At 49.1% G+C, this 17,194-nt stretch overlaps 1 protein-coding gene across 1 annotated transcript; it reads left to right on the top strand.

Annotated features, from left to right (window-relative positions):
* The first annotated feature begins 12,817 nt into the window (after nt 1-12,817).
* LOC118996792 (protein S100-A7-like) lies at nt 12,818-15,774 on the top strand. The gene is made up of 3 exons (XM_037060337.1): nt 12,818-12,917; nt 14,509-14,666; nt 15,581-15,774. The coding sequence occupies exons 2-3, from the start codon at nt 14,526-14,528 to the stop codon at nt 15,743-15,745; spliced, it is 306 nt and encodes a 101-aa protein (XP_036916232.1). The 5' UTR covers nt 12,818-12,917; nt 14,509-14,525; the 3' UTR covers nt 15,746-15,774.
* Nucleotides 15,775-17,194: the final 1,420 nt, after the last annotated feature.

The following is a 17,194-nucleotide window of genomic DNA, read 5'->3' on the forward strand; positions in this document are numbered from 1 at the left end:
GTCATGAAAGACAAGGACCTACATCCAAGATTGCTCTATCCAGCAAAGCTTTCATTTAGAATGGAAAGACAGATAAAGTGCTTCTCAGATAAGGTCAAGTTGAAGGAGTTCATCATAACCAAGCCCTTATTATATGAAATGTTAAAGGGACTTACCTAAGAAAAAGAAGATAAAAAACATGTATAGTAAAATGACAGCAAACTCACAATTACTAACAACCACACCTAAAATAAAAACAACCTAAGCAAACAACTAGAACAGGAACAGAACCACAGAAATGGAGTTCACATGCAAGGTTAGCAACAGGGATGTCGGGGGGAGGGTACAGAGAATAAGTAGCATAGATGTCAGGCAGAAAATAGACAGGGGGAAGGCAAGAATATTTTGGGAAATGTAAAAGCTAAAGACGTTAAGACACATGGACATGAACTAAAGGGGGAGAATATGGGAGGGAGAGGGTGTGCAGGGTGGAGGGGAATGAAGGGGGGGGAATGGGACAATGTAATAACATAATCAATAAAATATATTTTTAAAAAGAGCTTTGTTTTTTAAAATGATTGATAAAATAAACAGGGTGATTTTAAGAATAGTTTGGGAAATGAAAAAGCCAAATAACTTATATGCACAACCATTGGACATGAATTAAAGGAGGACGTTGTTGGAGGGAAGTGGGATACCAGGTCGGGGGTGGAGCACCAAGAAGAGTGAACAGAGGGGGGAAAATTGGAACAACTGTAATAGCATAATTAATAAAATATACTTAAAAATTGATAAATCTTTAACCAGACTCAACAAGAGAAAAAAGGGGGGAGAGAGAGAAAGGAGAAAGAAGAAAGAAGGCCTAGAATTCATTGCAACAACTCAAGTCTAAGCACTGTTTTAACAGAGGAGAAATCTAAGGTACGGAGAGGTCTGCAGTGGAGCGTGAGCCCGTGAAGACTGAACCATAGACCGTACTTTTCAGTACTTCACCCTGCCACCACAACACCTGGGTTTTGGATGATAACTTTCCTTATCTCCAAAATTTGTTTTCTACAGTTATGTTTTGATTATAAGGAAAGATGTAAATAAGACATAGTTGGTCCTTTCCCAAAGCTCATCTCTTCATTTTCTCAAAAAACAGGCTTTTATAATTTTTTCTGTGTGTCAGTCATTTTTAATTACCACCTCCCCATTGGTTTATTGGAAAACAATTGTAGAAAAATGACACCAATTCAGGCTCAGAGTTGTTAAGATTTCTTCCAATCACTCTCTTGAGCACATACACCATTCTCATGATTCCTTTTGTCAGTACAGCTTCCTTTTTCAAAATTTATTTTTTAGCCTTGCCCAAGGAAATTTTTTTATTGTTTTTATTTTTAAATTATATTTTATTGATTATGCTATTACAGTGTTCCTGATTTTTCTCTTTGTCCCCCTCCACCCAGCAGCCCCCACTCCCTCATGCAATTCCTCTACCATTGTTCATGTCTATGGGTCATGTGTATAAGTTCTTTGGCCCTTCCATTTCTTATACTGTACTTTATATCCCCATGGCTATTCTGTACCTACCAATTTGTACTTCTTAATTCCCTCACCTCTTCACCCATTCCCTCACACCCCTCCCATCTGACAACCATCAAAACACTCTCCATATCCATGATTCTGTCTCTGTTCTTGTTTGCTTAGCTTGTTTTTTTATATTCAGTTGTTGGTAGATATGAATTTTTACCTTTTTCTCACCATTTGATCTTCTTTTCCTTAAATAAGCCCCTTTAACATTTCATATAATAATGGTTTGGTGATGATGAACTCCTTTAGTTTTTTTCTTGTCTGGGAAGCTCTTTATCTGTCCTTCTATTCTAAATGGTCGCTATGCTGGGTAGAGCAATCTTGGGTTTAGGTCCCTGCTTTTCATGACTTTGAATATTTCTTGCCTATCCCTTCTAGCCTGCAAAGTTTCTTTTGAGAAACCAGCTGACAGTCTTATAGGAACTCCCCTATAAGTAACTAACTGCTTTTCTCCTGCTGCTTTTAAGATTCTATCTTTAACCTTTGGCATTTTAATCATGATGTGTCTTGGAGTGGGCCTCTTTGCATTCATCTTGTTTGGGATTCTCTGTGCTTCCTGGACTTGCATATCTATTTTCTTCATCAAATTAGAGAAATTTTTGTTCATTAACTTTTCAAATAGATTTCCAATTTCTTGCTCTTTCTCTTCTCCTTCTGGCACCCCTATCATGTGAATGTTGGAATGCTTGAAGTTGTCCCAGAGGCTGTTTATACTGTCCTCATTTTTTAAATTCTTTTTTTTCCTTGTTGCTCTATTTTTTTTTTTTTTTGCTTCCTTATATTCCAAATCTTTGATTTGATTCTTGGCTTCATCCATTCTACTGTTGTTTCCGTATAAATTGCTTTTTATTTTTATTAGTGTATCTTTTATTTCTGACTGGATCTTTTTTATGCTGTTGAGGTCCTCACTAAGTTCCTTGAGCATCCTTATAACCAGTGTTTTAAACTCTGCATCTGACAGATTGCTTATCTCCATTTCATTTAGTTCTTTTTCTGGGGTTTTCATCTTTTCTTTCATTTGGGCCATGCTTTTTTGTCTCCTCATTTTGGCAGCCTCCCTGTATTTGTTTCTATGTGTTAGGTAGAGCTTCTTTGACTCTGTGTCTTGGTAGTGTGGCCTAATGTCTTAGGTGTCCTGTAGGGTCCAGTGGCACAGCCTTTTCTATCACCCAAGCTGGGTGCTCAAGGTGCACCCTTCACGTGGGCCGAGTACAACCTCCTCTTGTAGTTGAGCTTTGGTTGCTGTTAGCAGATCAATCAATGGGAGGGATTTACCTAAGCCAGTGAGCTGCAAGGATTGGCTGTGACCACTGGCCACCAACCTCCACCCACAGTGGGGGATCAGCTGTGCAGTGGCAGGGTGGTGGTGCTCCAACATGGTCTGTAGCTGTCCACTAGGTGTGCTGGCCCTGGGGTTTTCCAGGTGGTGAAGGCCAATGTCATCCTGTGTTTTGCCTAGGGCCACCCTGCCTGAGTTATAAAGCAATCTGAGATGGCTGCTACTTGTGCTGGGCTTGGAGATTCCCAGGTGAAGCCAATCTGTGAATCTAGGCTGGCTGCTGCTAGTACCAGGACTGGGGCTCACTGAGACCAGGTGTTGCTTGTTTGAGAGGATTTAGGAAGTTGTGCAGCATTAGCCAATACCAGCCATTCGTGTGAAAAAGCAGCTTGGTTGAGCCTGTAAGTTGGGTGGGGCAGAGTCTCTAGGGATGTCCAAGGCAGGTCAAACAGTGTTAGCCAGGTTGATGAAGTCTCAGATATGGCACCAGCTTTCTGACTCTGTCGGGGGAGGGTTTAGAAAAGGGCCTATGGACTCTGCTTGCCTTGATGCCAGAGACTTCAGTCTCTCCCTGTTGTATCACTGATTCCTTTCAAGCTGCTATCCTAGTGCTGGAGCTCAGAGGTAATGATTCTAAGTAGGTGAGTTCATGTGTGGATTCTTTAAGAGGAACTTGGGGCCACAGAAGTTTCTTCCACTGACTCAATCCCCTGTGTTTTTTGCAGCTGGAAGTTGTGGGGACTTATCTTTCTGGCACTGGAACCCTGGGCTTGGGAGCCTAGTGTGGGGCTGGGACTCCTCGCTCCTGAGATATCCTTTCCAAATATTTATCCACCACCTGTGGGTGAGCTACCAGCCCATTCTGTATCTGCACCCCTCCTATTTGGTCTGAATGGATGTGGTTTCTTTAATTCTGTAGTTTTCAGACTTTCAGTCAGCTCAATTTCTGATGGTTCTGAGTGATGGTTGTTCTATATTATGGTTGTAATTTTTATGTGGTTGTGTAAAGAGGGAAGCCATGTCTGCCTATGCCACCATCTTGACCCGAAGTCATAGACCCATTTTGATGAACAGACATAGGAGCTTCCAACTGTGAGGCTGAGGGACAAGAGGTTCTGCCCCACACGCTGCCTTGGTTTTACTGGGGCTGGAGCTTTACCCCAGTTACCTCATGCTCACATTTTCTACATGCCTCATACCTTCTACATGTCTCACACCCAGACCCTCAAGATCACCTGGACCTTCTGCAAGTTGGCCATTCTGCATCACTGCAAGTTCGCCAAAGGGAGACTGATTGGGTGGCACAGACTCACTGATTCCCCCAGAAACTCCCTCAGCCTCACCACAGGTGTCAAATGGCTTCCTTAGACTCGAGAAGAATCTGTGCACAGGAAGCATGGATTCCCTCTCACCAGGTTGTCCCTGTCTTGATGGCATCACTCATGGGTATCACAGTTCCAAGCGAGGAACAGACTAATCTTGAAGTTTCATAAAAGCAGGTAGTGACCCCTACTTTTTCCTGTGTGTACTATCACCCAGCTTCCCCAGTGTAATTAGCATAGAGCTTTGTCAGTGGGACCTCAGAGAAGCTTAAACTGGTGGGGTTCATCGGTCCAAGGCATTTAGGCCAGCAGCGATGCGGATCTGATAGAGAACAGAGAGCATTCTGAGAGAAGACACATTTCTGTGCCTGCACCAGGAATCAAGAACAGGTTTTAAGTTGAATCCCACCTTACACCTCACTGCACACTGGAAAAAGTTACTGAACTCTTTGGGCCTCAGTTTTCCCATCCTGAGCAAACTGAATGTGAGATGCCAATTTCTGCCATTCCTGGATTGTGGACAGAATGAAATTTATTTTGGCAAAGGGAGTAGAAGATAAAGCCTGAGGTGTTTTATAAGCGAAAGGACACTAATCACTCATCACTTGGGTGACCATGACGCTGTCGGACACAGTGTATTTCTGCAGCTGGTTGGCCAGGATGTAGGAAGTGGCTGCATCACCGCAACTAGATAAGGATATATATGGATATCACTGCAAGCTAGGATATAAGGAACTTCTGCTGAAGGTCTCTGAAGTCCTGTTTACTTTTATCCAGCTGGCAATGAAGCTTCTGGTGGATTTCCAGGATGGTAATTTCAAGACAGACTGCCATGGTGAGGTTCGGCAGAAGAGGTAGTGTCAGGGATGAAGAGAAAAGGCCAAACAAAAAATGAGTTAAAAACGAGTGCAGTCAAAGAAACTTAATCAAGACGAAGGGATTGTGAAACAGGAATTCTTACTTACTCTTGGGAGCAGCTTGATTAACACTCCATGACACTTGACAGCCTGCAACAGCGGAAACGAGGATCAAGACTCCAGGGCTCAGGGACGAAGGCACTGCCTGTCCGCAGCTCGCACTCCCACAGCGGTGAGGGAGGAAGTTCCCAGGAAACAAGGTTGTAACAGCCCAGAATTGGAAGGTGGGGGGTGTCGTGGGACCTTAGGAGCCACTGCCTTCCAGTTGCCCAGGCCATGCCGACACCCAGGGCCACCTGGTCCCTCCTTATGGTCACCACCAGTGGGATCCATCGCTCAACAGCCACTCTCAGCAGTTGGCTACCCTTGTGCGATATCACCAACCCATCTCTTTCCGAAAAACGTCTCAGCACAGCTCTCACTTTTCTTTCTTGTATATGAGATCATTGAGGTAGAAATAGTTTTCCCCAAAGCTTTATTTTCTCAATTGTCATGAAGTCACTGTATTTTCTCTTTCAATGAAAACAGATCCTAAGTCTTCTCCACAAGTGAAAGATGGCAAACTTTCAGAACTTCAAAAGCTCATGATGATCTCTGGGTTTTCTCTGCTTCCCCCCCCCCCCATATCCATTAAAAAGTGCAGGACAAAAGGCAGAGTATGATATTAAGTAAATGAATAATTAATTTAAAAAACCTTTTTTTCTGTACTGTCTCAATATTATTTTTGCTGGAAAACCTATCCATTGATGTCAGTGGGGTGTTAAGATCTCCTTCTATGATTGTATTGCTATCAATCTTCCCACCAAGATTTTCTTTATATACTTAGGTGCTCTTACAGTGGATGCATTTGGGTTTTCCAGGATCATATCCTCCTGTTGGACTAATCCCTTTAGCATTATGTAGTGACCTTCTGTGTCTCTTTTGATGGCCTTCATTTTAAAGTCTATTTTGTCTGATATAAGTTTTGCTACCCCAGCTCTTTCTTATTTCCATTTGCATGGGAATTTTTCCCCATCTCTTTACTTTCAGTCTGAGTGTTTCTTTTGGTCTGAGGTGGGTCACAAGAGGTCATCTTAAACTGTCAAGAGTCTCTTGCCAAGTGAGTTGGTTATGAGGCTGGCACTTGGGTGCCTGGTTGTAGGGGTTCCAAGTTCTGAAGGAAAGTGACTTCACCTCCTGACATCCCCTTCCCTGAGTCCCCTCCTCAAAGAAATACATCCAAATGGTACTCAGGGCTGCTGACTGCTCACGCCCCTTCTCCATGGAATACCGTATCTGCACCCAGTGACACCACACGCCCCACTCCACGCCCTCTAGAAGGTCTGGGGGCAGCCAGGGTCCCAGATCTGATGACAGAGACCTGGGTTCAGACTCAACTCCTCATTCCTTCCTCTTCTGGATTCTGGATGGGCCACTGTGCATGTCAGGGCCTGTCCCTCTCTTGCCTGTGCAATGGGACTATTCTGGCACGTACGTCTTAGGGACGTTCAGGCACAGGTGGGACAGTAGCTATGAAGCTGGAGGAGTGCTGTCACATGTAGGTAGTGCCTCCAACCTGTTGTTTCTTCCTCTTGTCACCTCCTCTGTGTCTGCTCCTCTTAGAATCCCTCCCACAGTCATTACATCTAGAGTGTGTGTGTGTGTGCACATGCACATGTGCCAGTGCTCACGTACTGGATCCCAGAAGAAAACAGCAGAGGCAGGAGTAGGCAAAAGCTTCCCAATATGTTAGGATCTCTAACTTCCAAACCAACTAACTCTATGGGAGCAGTTGGAGCCTTGGTCTGGAAGGTCAAAACATTCTTGGACTTTGGGCTCTGAATGTCATGTACCCTGGCCAGTCCCTGCCTCTATGTGGGCCTTGGCTTCCCAAGTATCCACTGAGGGTGAGATTCAGAACTTCATAAGCACGAGTTCAGCGTAAAGGAAGCCAGGGCCCCCTCCATTCTGGGTGGGCTGTGGACAGAGTTGCTACTTCCCAACCTACTCCAGAGCCCCTGAGAGAGCCTGGGTGCAGCCAAGACCCCAACTTTGAGGTCACAGGGCTGGGCTCATCCCTGACTCTGCATCCGGACCAGTCTGTGATCTGGGCAAAGCATGGACTTCTGAGCACCTTCCAGTTCTCCTCTCAGTGTCTCCACGATCCCCACCTCCTGGTGGGCACGTCTTTGTGTGATGTGGATGTGCGCCCTCCTGTTAAGTGTGGACTGCATTGGTGACTCCTTAGAAGACGGCAAAGTGATCCAAGGTCACTTCCAAGATTTGGTTATAGAAAGTTGGTGCCTAACCCCTTGCTCACTCTGACCTGTGTGTTTTCTCTCTCTCTCTCAGTTCCCTCACTCTGGGGATTAAGCCTCTGTCTTATGAATTGCTACCGGGAGAGACCCTCATGGCCTAACACGAAAAGAGAGAAACACAGAGAGAAAGTCAGGCCTTCCATCCAAACTGAATCCCCCCAACACCCCCGAGTAGGCTCAGGTCCTGAGTGCAGCAGATCCTGCCTCGGGTGAGACCACAGCCCCAACCTCCTGAGAGTCACTGGCAGAAGCACTCAGCTGAGCCACACTGGGTCCCTCGTCCAGGAAACCATGAGATAGTAAGTGTTTGCTGGTTATGTCAGTGAGTGGGGGGCAATGTTGTCACAGCAGTAGATCGCTAGTTCAGTTTTCTCTGTGCCAGGCCCTGGACCTGCCCTCCTCCCTCCCTCCCCCACCTCCTCCCAGGCTGCCCACAGCCACACCGACCTCCTATCTAACCTCCTCTCTGTCCAGACTCCTTCTGCCTCCAAGTGCCTGCACAGCTGTGCTTTCTGCCAGGATGCACATGCCTGAGTTTGTGCAGGCTGGCTCCTCCTGGTCATGCTGCTGGGAATAGAAATGTCAGCTCAGTGCAGATTGTCAGCCCTTCTCCCAGTGGCCTCCAGGCCTCCTCGTAGCACCTGCTCAGTTTCTACATGGAAGTTGTTCTTTCCCTTCACATGTTTGTGTTTTCGTGGTTGTGTCCACCTTCCCCTCCAGACTGTGAGCTCCTAGAGGGCAGAGAACTTGTGGGTATTTTTAGCACAATTTAGCACAATCAAGGGCACAGTGGCTGAGAGAGCAGATAAGAGGGTCCATTGCCCTACCTACCAGCTCAGTTCTTAGAGAAAAATTGACTTTGGTCATTTTAAATGGACTGGATTGATAACTACTTAAGCTAATTCTGTGATTATATTATCTTTCCTGGTTAAATTAACTTATGGTGAATAAGCCCCCACCCAAAGTTTTCTGGTAGTCACTATATATTTCCTCACATAATTGTGCTGAGCATGTACACAGACTGGGGAGGTGCACTCCTTCTCATGGTCATTGAAAGCACAGCTCTTCCATCATGTGCCTTCCGTCCCTAGGATGTCACCCTCATCGGCTTTCGTCAGCCTGAGAGGACAACGTACAGAGAAAAACTTAGTTCTCTGACACAGGCTGTAATTCATTTAGAATCATTGTGTTTTTCAAGTCTCTACTGAGTTTTTACTGTATAACAAGCACTGTGCTAAAATCTAGGTGGAGATCTGATTGAGCAGCATCTTGGCCTGGGAGAGGCCCCCAATCTGAAGAAGGAGCTAGCACATGGCATGAAACACCTGTGACCCTAAGGAAAACGAATGGAGTGAGTGCGCTCCAAAAGTTCAGTGAATTATTCCAGATTTGGAAGCTACCTGGAGGTCACAGCAATGGAAGACAAGATACAGTTGGCAGAGGAAGTTGGCAGCAGGAATGCTGCATCAGGTCAATTATGCGCAACATCTAACAGGAAATACTGTGCAGCCGTGAAATCATAGATCCAAAAATACGGAAGGGCTGGGATAATTATTCATGTTTAATGAAAAATTGCTGGGAATATAGGGTGACCCCACTTTGGGAATAATTCTATGTCTAAGTGGAGATGAAAGCATACAAATATGCTGAAGGTTTGGTAATTTTCCAATTTTATAAAATGTTTATTGTTTAATCAAAAGGCTTTTATCAATATGCTTTCGCTTCACAAACTTTTCTTCAAACCAGACACAAGGCACTGTGATGTAGAACACCCACCCTCACACTGCCCCGCCCTGCCACTGAGGGTCCAGGGGCAGCGACCTTGTCTGTCTTCTATCAATACACACTCCGTGAAATACCGGACTTGGGACAAAGGCTGTGTTCTCCTAGTGTGAATGATAGGACAATGACGTCTAATAAAAGACACTCCGAATACTGATGCTTACAGAGCTTGCTTTGGTCCAAGGGCGAGCCTGGGATGTTGTCTCAGTTTGGTGTCAGCTAGTTTTCCTGACAGAACCATGAGCCCCTCAATACGCATGCCATGTCTCATATGGCCACAAGAGGGCAGTGCAGCCCTACTCATGATAATGAACTTGACCCACTTCCAAATTTACAAGTTTACCTTCTTCAAAAGCTTCTTGATAACATTAGAGAATTTCTTTAAGGAATATTTATTTGCTTAAACTGTTAAATTTCATTTGGAAGCTAATTAAAATACCCTTCAAGTAACAAATGTAAGGTGATCTCCAGATTGGAAGATACCACTTCAGGCACAGACATGTAAAATTACGTGTCCCATGTTCTGTGTTCACTCTGCCCCTTTCCCCCCTTTTCTCCATCCATTTATAAACACATATCTTTGTAAAGTATCGTTTGACCTTAGATGTGAAGTATTAGAGGTATTTGTCAATCACGTTGCCCCTTTTTGGTGATGTGAGTCTTTGGGTAACAAGTGGTCTCTTCATCAGGTCGTGGAAATGTCTCTGACCTGGGACACCTCAGCACAGCCAGTCTTGCTTCATTTGCCCATGTCTGGTTAGGGATGTGTGACAGTGGGATGTCTGTGGCCCACACCGCCTTCCCGTGTGTCTCCTGAGATAGGAACTCTGCACATCTATATTGTTCACCGCTGCCCCTCCAAGGCCTCACAGAAGACGATGTAAGCATCTTGTTTGTTGAAGAAAAAAGCTATGTTATCCAAGGGGCTTCAACTCCAGTCTCATCAACTGCCCCGTAGTCTGAAGTTGGTGACAGTCACAGCTGTCCCTCCCCACCCGTACCTGCTCTGTCCGCCGGAGGAGGCAGCCGCACTGTCCTGACTTTCCCCTCTCATATTCTGTCGAAACCTGAAATCCTGGTCACTCATATCTTCCGTGTTTGCCCCCATTTATGGACTCAGAGGGTCCTATTTACCCTGTAACCATAGTTTTACATTTGGGGCTGTTCTGTGGAGAATGTTTGCCCCATATCTTTGAGGAAAAAGCTGAGACAGAGGATAAGAAGATTCAGGTTTCAGAATTTCTGTCCACAGTGGGACATAGCCTGGACTGCCACAATCAGAGCCACAAGCGGCAGTGAGCCGGGCCCAGCCTGAGGCCTCCAGAGATGCCCAGAAACAATACAGTGTCTCCTTCTCCCAGACACGGCCTCTTTCCTGCTTTTCTTTGGCTACTTGTGCTGTCAACACTGCCACTTCTTGGTGAGCCTCATTGGGGACACTCCATGGGTTGCATTAGCCTTAAAGGGGCCAGCGGAGTGCCCTCCTGTGGCCGTCGGCCTCACTGGCCACCTCTCTCAGCAGGGCCTTGTGACCGCCTGTGCCCCTGCTCCCTAGTGTAGGGAAGGTAAGGAGAGAGCCTTGTCATGAAGTGCAGACGGGGGTATGAGGAACAGAAAAAGGGCGCAGTGACTGGGGGGCACCGATGATGTTTCTCTGTTGACCCAGGTGTTGGTCACTGGTGTTAGAGATGATTCTCTGGACTGTACGTTGTGGTTCTTTGTACTTTTCTATATGATTGATCCATATCAAATAGAGAACAAAGGTAGAACACGGACCAAAATAATTATTTTTAATTAACGGATTGATTGATTCTTTTCAGAGGGGTCAGGAGGGAGGAGGAGAGGCAGAGACAGTGATGTGAGGAGAAGCATCGATCGGTCACCACTGGCCACACACCCCAACTAGGGACTTAACCCAGGCGTGTGCGCTGCCCTGGAACCAAACTGGTGAAGTTTTGCTTTGCGGGAGGACACAAAGCAACCCGCTGAGCCACACCTGTCAGGGCCCAAAATAATTATTTACATGTGTGAGAATGCATAAAAATGAACAGAAAAAATACCTTGCTTTTGGTGGGGGGGATTGAACAGTAACTGAGATGAAAGAAAAATAAAGGGACGGGGATCTTACAGCAAATTAATGATGTTTACAGAAGCCGAGGGTTATAAATAGCTCACACTCTGAAACTGAGGCTGAGATTGAACAAAGGAAACTTAAATATAAAAATTAAAAACTAACTTTAGGAATTTTGACATTGTTCAGATTGAAAAGCTACACCAGGGTGCCCATGGGAATGAAGCCTCAGTTCCCTGGCCCGGAGCCCCCGCCCCCGCCCAGGCTTCCTGTGTGTCCTTCCCAGGGGGCTTGTCTTTGGGGTGAGATTAATGCATGAGTGGACCAGAGGGGTCAGGTGATGGTGCAAATGTGGACAAGACTGGGGACAGAAAGGCCAGGGAGCAGTATAGGAGCTCAGTGGGGGCCCGGTCCCTGGGGGCCCCGGGCCTGACCAGTCCCTTCACTTCAGGGGAGGGGGGTGGAAGGGAGCAGGGAGCAGGAACGAGAACTCCTCAGTGAGTAAGCAGGGCAGGTCCCAGGCCTCATCCTGATCTGCAAGCTCCTGTTTCCTGCACTTGGGCAGACTTCCCACAGCAGGTTGGGACACAGCAGACCCCAGGGCATGGCCACTGACTCCTGAGCAGACTGTTTTGCATAGAGGGAGGCAGAACATCATTGGAGACCTCATAGGAAGTCAGCATCGTGGGTGGGGAGGCGACTTTACCCAATCTGCTGCCTGAAGGTTCATTCCATGGTGGTCAGCACCACTGAATCTAGACAGTGACTTCCTTGGTGGGCCCAGACAGCCCCTGGAACTGCTGAGTGAAGTTCCAGAGTATGGGGCTAACATCAGGACTCAGAGCTCGGACCTCATGTCTTCCCTCACCAGTAGGCCATGTGCTGAGCAGCTATTCTCTCTGGGTTCCCTGGTCTGTCACTGTGGGTCAGGACACCTGTTTGCCTCCTAGGGCTCCAGTGAGGACCCACTGTGAAGATAGGAGGGTGGTGACCCTGCCTCCTTCCCCAGGACTCTGACTCCACAGGCCCTACAGTGACCCCAGATGTTTAATAGTGGGTTAGGGGTGAGGTTTTGAATCTGGCTTCTCTGGGATCACGCCTTGACCTTGCTCTCTACTGGCCTCATGCACACGGGAAGTTTGCTTACCTCTCAACCCCTCGATTTCCCCTCCTCGACACGAGGGTAACAGGCCATCTCATAAGGTTATGAGGACTTAGGAGGAATGTCAGCACGGCAGGTGTGCTGATGCCTGGCACAGCGAAGGGCTCATGAACCAGTGGAGAGAGTGTTGTTAGCTGTCAGGACAAACGTGTGACGGACTGGATGACGAGCAGACACAGAACAAGCTGCCTTTCAGAGTCCCTTCCTCTCTGTGTCCAGAAACCCGGTTTCTCTATCAAATTGCCTGTCCTGTTATGACACATGCCACTGTCCCCCAGCCCCAGATCAAGTTAGGGACAGACGAAGGCTCCTGTCCCTTGGGAGTTGCCTGGGGTTTTACCAGGAAATGCTGAACACTCACTCCTAGGTGTGTCCCACCCACCTGAGTGGAGCAATGGTCCAGGAAGCAGGCAGCAAACATGGCCCCAGGGCTCCCAGCCCCTGGAGGAGCCAGACTGAGCCTTATAAAGGAACCGATCTTTGCCCAGATGCACAGCACACGCATCCTCCTCCTCAGTGACACCTCGTCAGCTCAGGTGAGTCTGCAGCCCACTGCCAGGAGAGCTGCTCAGGCCCGGCGTGTTCTGCGGTGTGCAGCAGCAGGGAAAGCGTGATGGGAGAGGGTTGGGGAGCCTGGGTCCGGTCTCAGCACTGCCTCCAACGGGGCTGTGTGACTTCCTCCCACTGAGGTCCCAAGGTCCTCATCCACAACAAGACGGCTGGACCCGGTGTGCCCCACTGCTCCCTTCCCTCCTCTGGGACAACTCCTGTGGAAACATCCCTGGTGGAAGATGCAGGAATGGCCCTCCCTCCCTCTCTCTCCTCCTTGTCTTCTTTTCTCTCTGGACTCACCTGACTCTCAGGCCCTGGGTTGGTGAAGACCCACTGTACACCCCAACCTCGGGGGAGAGTGGGTGTCCCTGCCAGAGTCTTTTGGGGTCTCCTGAGCCCAGGCCTGGGATGCCCACTCACCTCACCCTGGTGAGAAGATGTGCTCCTGGATCAGGGACAGGTCAACCAGAGCTTCCCGACCTCCTCCCCAGCTGAGGGAGTGACCTGCGACCTTCTGGGCACGGGGATCAGCTCTGGCTTTGGCCAAGTTGGCAGAGGCCTTGGGTGGTTCCTCTTAGTGACATAAGAGCAAGGATCTTCTCTCAGACAAGGAGGTGATGGTGGTTTGTGTAAGATGCCCACACGTGTGAGCCATGCACATTCCCTGGGTACTTTGGACAGTCTGGGACGTGAAGGCAGCACTGTCCCATTTCTCTGCTTGGGATCCAGGGTGTTGGTGGAGGCACCAGCTTTGGGAAGCAAAACCTTTTACTTAAATGTGGCCTAACCTTTGAGTTCCAGAGAGCAGGGAGGTGCCAAGGTCAGACAATTCCCAATTACAGACAATCTGAAGGAACCTATCTCTCCACGTTCCACTCAATAGCCTAAATCTGGGGCAGGTGTTTTTGTTTATTTCCAATCTGATGCCAACTCTGGTCCCCAGTCCCTCCTTTTCACAGGTGGGGATGGTCCAGGAAAACCTCTGCCAGAGGTCAGGACAAGCAGCTGTGTGTCCCTGCTCACACTCCCCATCCTGCTCACACTCACCTCCAGGAGCCCCCACAGTCCATTTCATATAGAGCTTTAGGTTTACAATAGGCTCCTTGGGGGTCTCGTTCCAAGAACAGCCTGGGGGGTGGGGTCAGACCAGACTGGCAAGGATGTTATTTTGTCCCCACAACTCTAAACCTGACGCTGACCCTGGAGGAGATGGACTTGAAGTTCTTTGACGAGTGGAGTCATCGAAATGCTGTGTTTGGCTTGGGTCCTTCCCAGTGTGGTTGACCTCTGCCCTCTCTGCTTCTGAATCCTGGGGTGCTGTCCACAGTGGGCTTCCCTGTTTCCCCCCACCCCCCACCTCCTCTGGACCCTGATCTCCGTGGGCCCAGGTCCCAGCCTTGGTTTCACTCTTGGTTTCCTAGAGTGACATCTCATCCCACCTCCCAGGGTGACACAGCTCCTTCTGCACCTCCTGAGTCTCACTTCACTGGATCCTCAGTCCCCACCCCATTGTCCGAACCTAGAGACCGTCTCCTGGGGGAAGGATAACAAAGCCACTGTCTTTCCCTCTGGCAGCTCCTTTGAAAACCAAGATGAGCCGCACTGAAGCTGAGAAGTCTGTGATGGGCATGATCGACCTGTTCCACAAATACGTCAAACCCGATGACACGATTGACAAGCCGGGCCTGCTGAAGATGCTGAAGGAGAATTTCCCCAACTTCCTCCAGGCCTCTGTGAGTTGGGGCAGCTTCTCAGGGTGGCTTGGGCCCTGGCATGCCTGAGGACACTTTGCTGTGACACTTTGGGCCAGTCACTTCCATTGTTTCATCTGCAAATGGCTGAAAAGGACTTTGTATCCTGGCTCATTATCAGTATGTAAGAGATTATATACATGGCAAAGTGTAAAGATGCATGGATATCAAGAGCAGTGATTAGGTGGTCAGACAGGAGAGCACTGAGTGGACCCCCTCCCACCAGTCACTCTCCATCCAGGAGACTGGAGCCCCGTGCTCAGGCCCAGCCTCTACACGCCTCTGTTAGGTTCTCTGAGATCCAAGGCGAGAAACAGAAGTTCCATCACTCATAAAATTTAACACCTTTCTTTTCAATGCAAAAGCTCATCCACAGCCCTGGTTTAATGGGACAGTTAGAATGTGCTGAACTGGGTACAAAGGGGGGTTACTAGGTGACACAGAGACTAGGCGGGCACGAAGAGGGAACTGTGTATGGAAGATTCTGGAGGCCAGACTGATGACAGGAGAGGACGCTTGAGAATGAAGGAGACAAGGGCTAGGGCCTTTTTTAAGTTGCTGGGTGGAATTTAGGGTGGATCAGGTCCTTGAGGTGGGTGGGGGAGTGGGTCTGGGTCTGGAGACCACCCACCCACCCAGCAGCTCATTGGTCAGTGGGGCTCTGGGCAGAGCCTGCTCACCAGCACCAGCTCTCTGGTTCACGGTGACTGTGAGGCCAAGGAACCTCCCCCAGGGGACTGCAGGGTGACGTCCCCCCCCTCATTTAGCCCCCACCCATCTGCACCAGCTGCACCTGTGTGGCCCCAGGTGCTCCCTCCCTGTCTCTGCCTCCTTCTCCAATCCCATCCACCACACTTTGGGGACTAAATTAGCCTTGTTTTGTGTCTTTCCCACAGGACAATCAGGGCAAAGACTACTTGTCCCACATCTTTGAGGAAAAAGACAAGAACGAGGATAAGAAGATTCAGTTCTCCGAGTTTCTGTCCTTGGTGGGGGACATAGCCACTGAATACCACAATCAGAGCCACAAAGTGACCGCCAGTTCTGGGGGACACCAGTGAGCCCCACCCAGCCCCAAGTCCCCAGCGACCCCCAGAAACAATAAACTACCTCCTTCTCCCAGATGCGGCCTGTTTTCTGCTTTTCTTCGGCTACTTGTGCTGTCAAAACTGCCACTTCTTGGTGATCTCATTGTGGACTCTCCATGGGTTGGACTGGCCCTTAAAAGGTGCCAGCAGGGTGCCCTCCTGTGGCCTCAGCCTCACTGGTCACCCCTCTCAGCAGGGTCTTGTGACCACCTCTGCCCCAATCCCTAGTGTAGCCCACACGCCTGGCCCCAGAGGCGCGCAGTACAGAGCATTCTGTGGGGCCCCAGCCACGCTTTTCCTTCTCCAGTGTGGGTCCGCACTGGGTGGTCATGGAACAACAGTGAGCAGGAGCCGAGGTCTGACCCACGGGTGCCCCATGCCCACCTGCTCCTGCCCAGCATGACCCTGAGGGCACAGGGCTGATGGCACCACTGAAACAGGGGTTCCATGGAGGGCATCGGGGACACGTGGGCACTTGTCACTGTGAACAGAACATTCAGCTGTGCCCAGAGGACTGGATCCCTTGTCCTGTGTTGGGCTCCTGGGCTGTGTCCTGTCCTGAGCATCTGCGTGTGTTCTAGCCTGTGTGGGTGTCCCTGTGGAGGGGAGAGAGCTACCCCGTCTGCTGAGCTCATCCTCGAAATGGTTTGCTAAATGCTGGGAGGTGGGTGTCTGGGGAAAGTCACCTGGTAATCGGAGTTCCAGGTATGAGGAGCTTGAGCGAGTCCTGGGGTCCAGACACCCTCTGGGCAGCAAGTGAGAAGACAGGACTGGAGGGGAGCAGGGAAGAGAAGGCACTAAGGGATGAGTGAAGAGCTCATGCTGAGCATCATAAATGACAGTCCCCTTTATCTGCAAGAGAAAGGGGCATGTCATCTCCCTCAGGCTCTTCCAGATCAGAAAAGGTGCTCGGTGCTGAGGATTTCAGAAACAAGCAGGACAGAGGGGCTGTCTGAGCAGACTGCTGGCTGTCCCCACAGATGGGGGTCTCTCCATGGTGCCTGGAGGCCGGTCAGCACTCACCTGTATATCCAGGGCCACCTCTGGGCATGTCCCTGAAGCTTCAGCAGCTCCCCTCCTGGGGGCCCCCAACATCTGCTGTCAGTCCCTACCTCCCACTCACAGCCTCCTACCAACCCTCAACAGGCNCAGGACAGAGGGGCTGTCTGAGCAGACCACTGGCTGTCCCCACAGATGGGGGTCTCTCCATGGTGCCTGGAGGCCGGTCAGCACTCACCTGTATATCCAGGGCCACCTCTGGGCATGTCCCTGAAGCTTCAGCAGCTCCCCTCCTGGGGGCCCCCAACATCTGCTGTCAGTCCCTACCTCCCACTCACAGCCTCCTACCAACCCTCAACAGGCCAGCGTTCTTCTGGGAGGGATTAGGCAACTGTCTCCATAATCGCCTTCTGTCCCACCTGC

The sequence above is a fragment of the Sturnira hondurensis genome, unplaced genomic scaffold, assembly GCF_014824575.4.
Source record: "Sturnira hondurensis isolate 20B ecotype Veracruz unplaced genomic scaffold, ASM1482457v3 Scaffold0011744, whole genome shotgun sequence".
Classification (NCBI taxonomy): Eukaryota; Metazoa; Chordata; class Mammalia; order Chiroptera; family Phyllostomidae; genus Sturnira; species Sturnira hondurensis.

Bases quoted from the DNA above. Each gene is read 5' to 3' on its own strand.
- LOC118996792 (XM_037060337.1), top strand. From the start codon at position 14,526: ATGAGCCGCACTGAAGCTGAGAAGTCTGTGATGGGCATGATCGACCTG. The intron at 14,667-15,580 runs GTGAGTTGGGGC...TCTTTCCCACAG, and splicing joins CCAACTTCCTCCAGGCCTCT to GACAATCAGGGCAAAGACTA.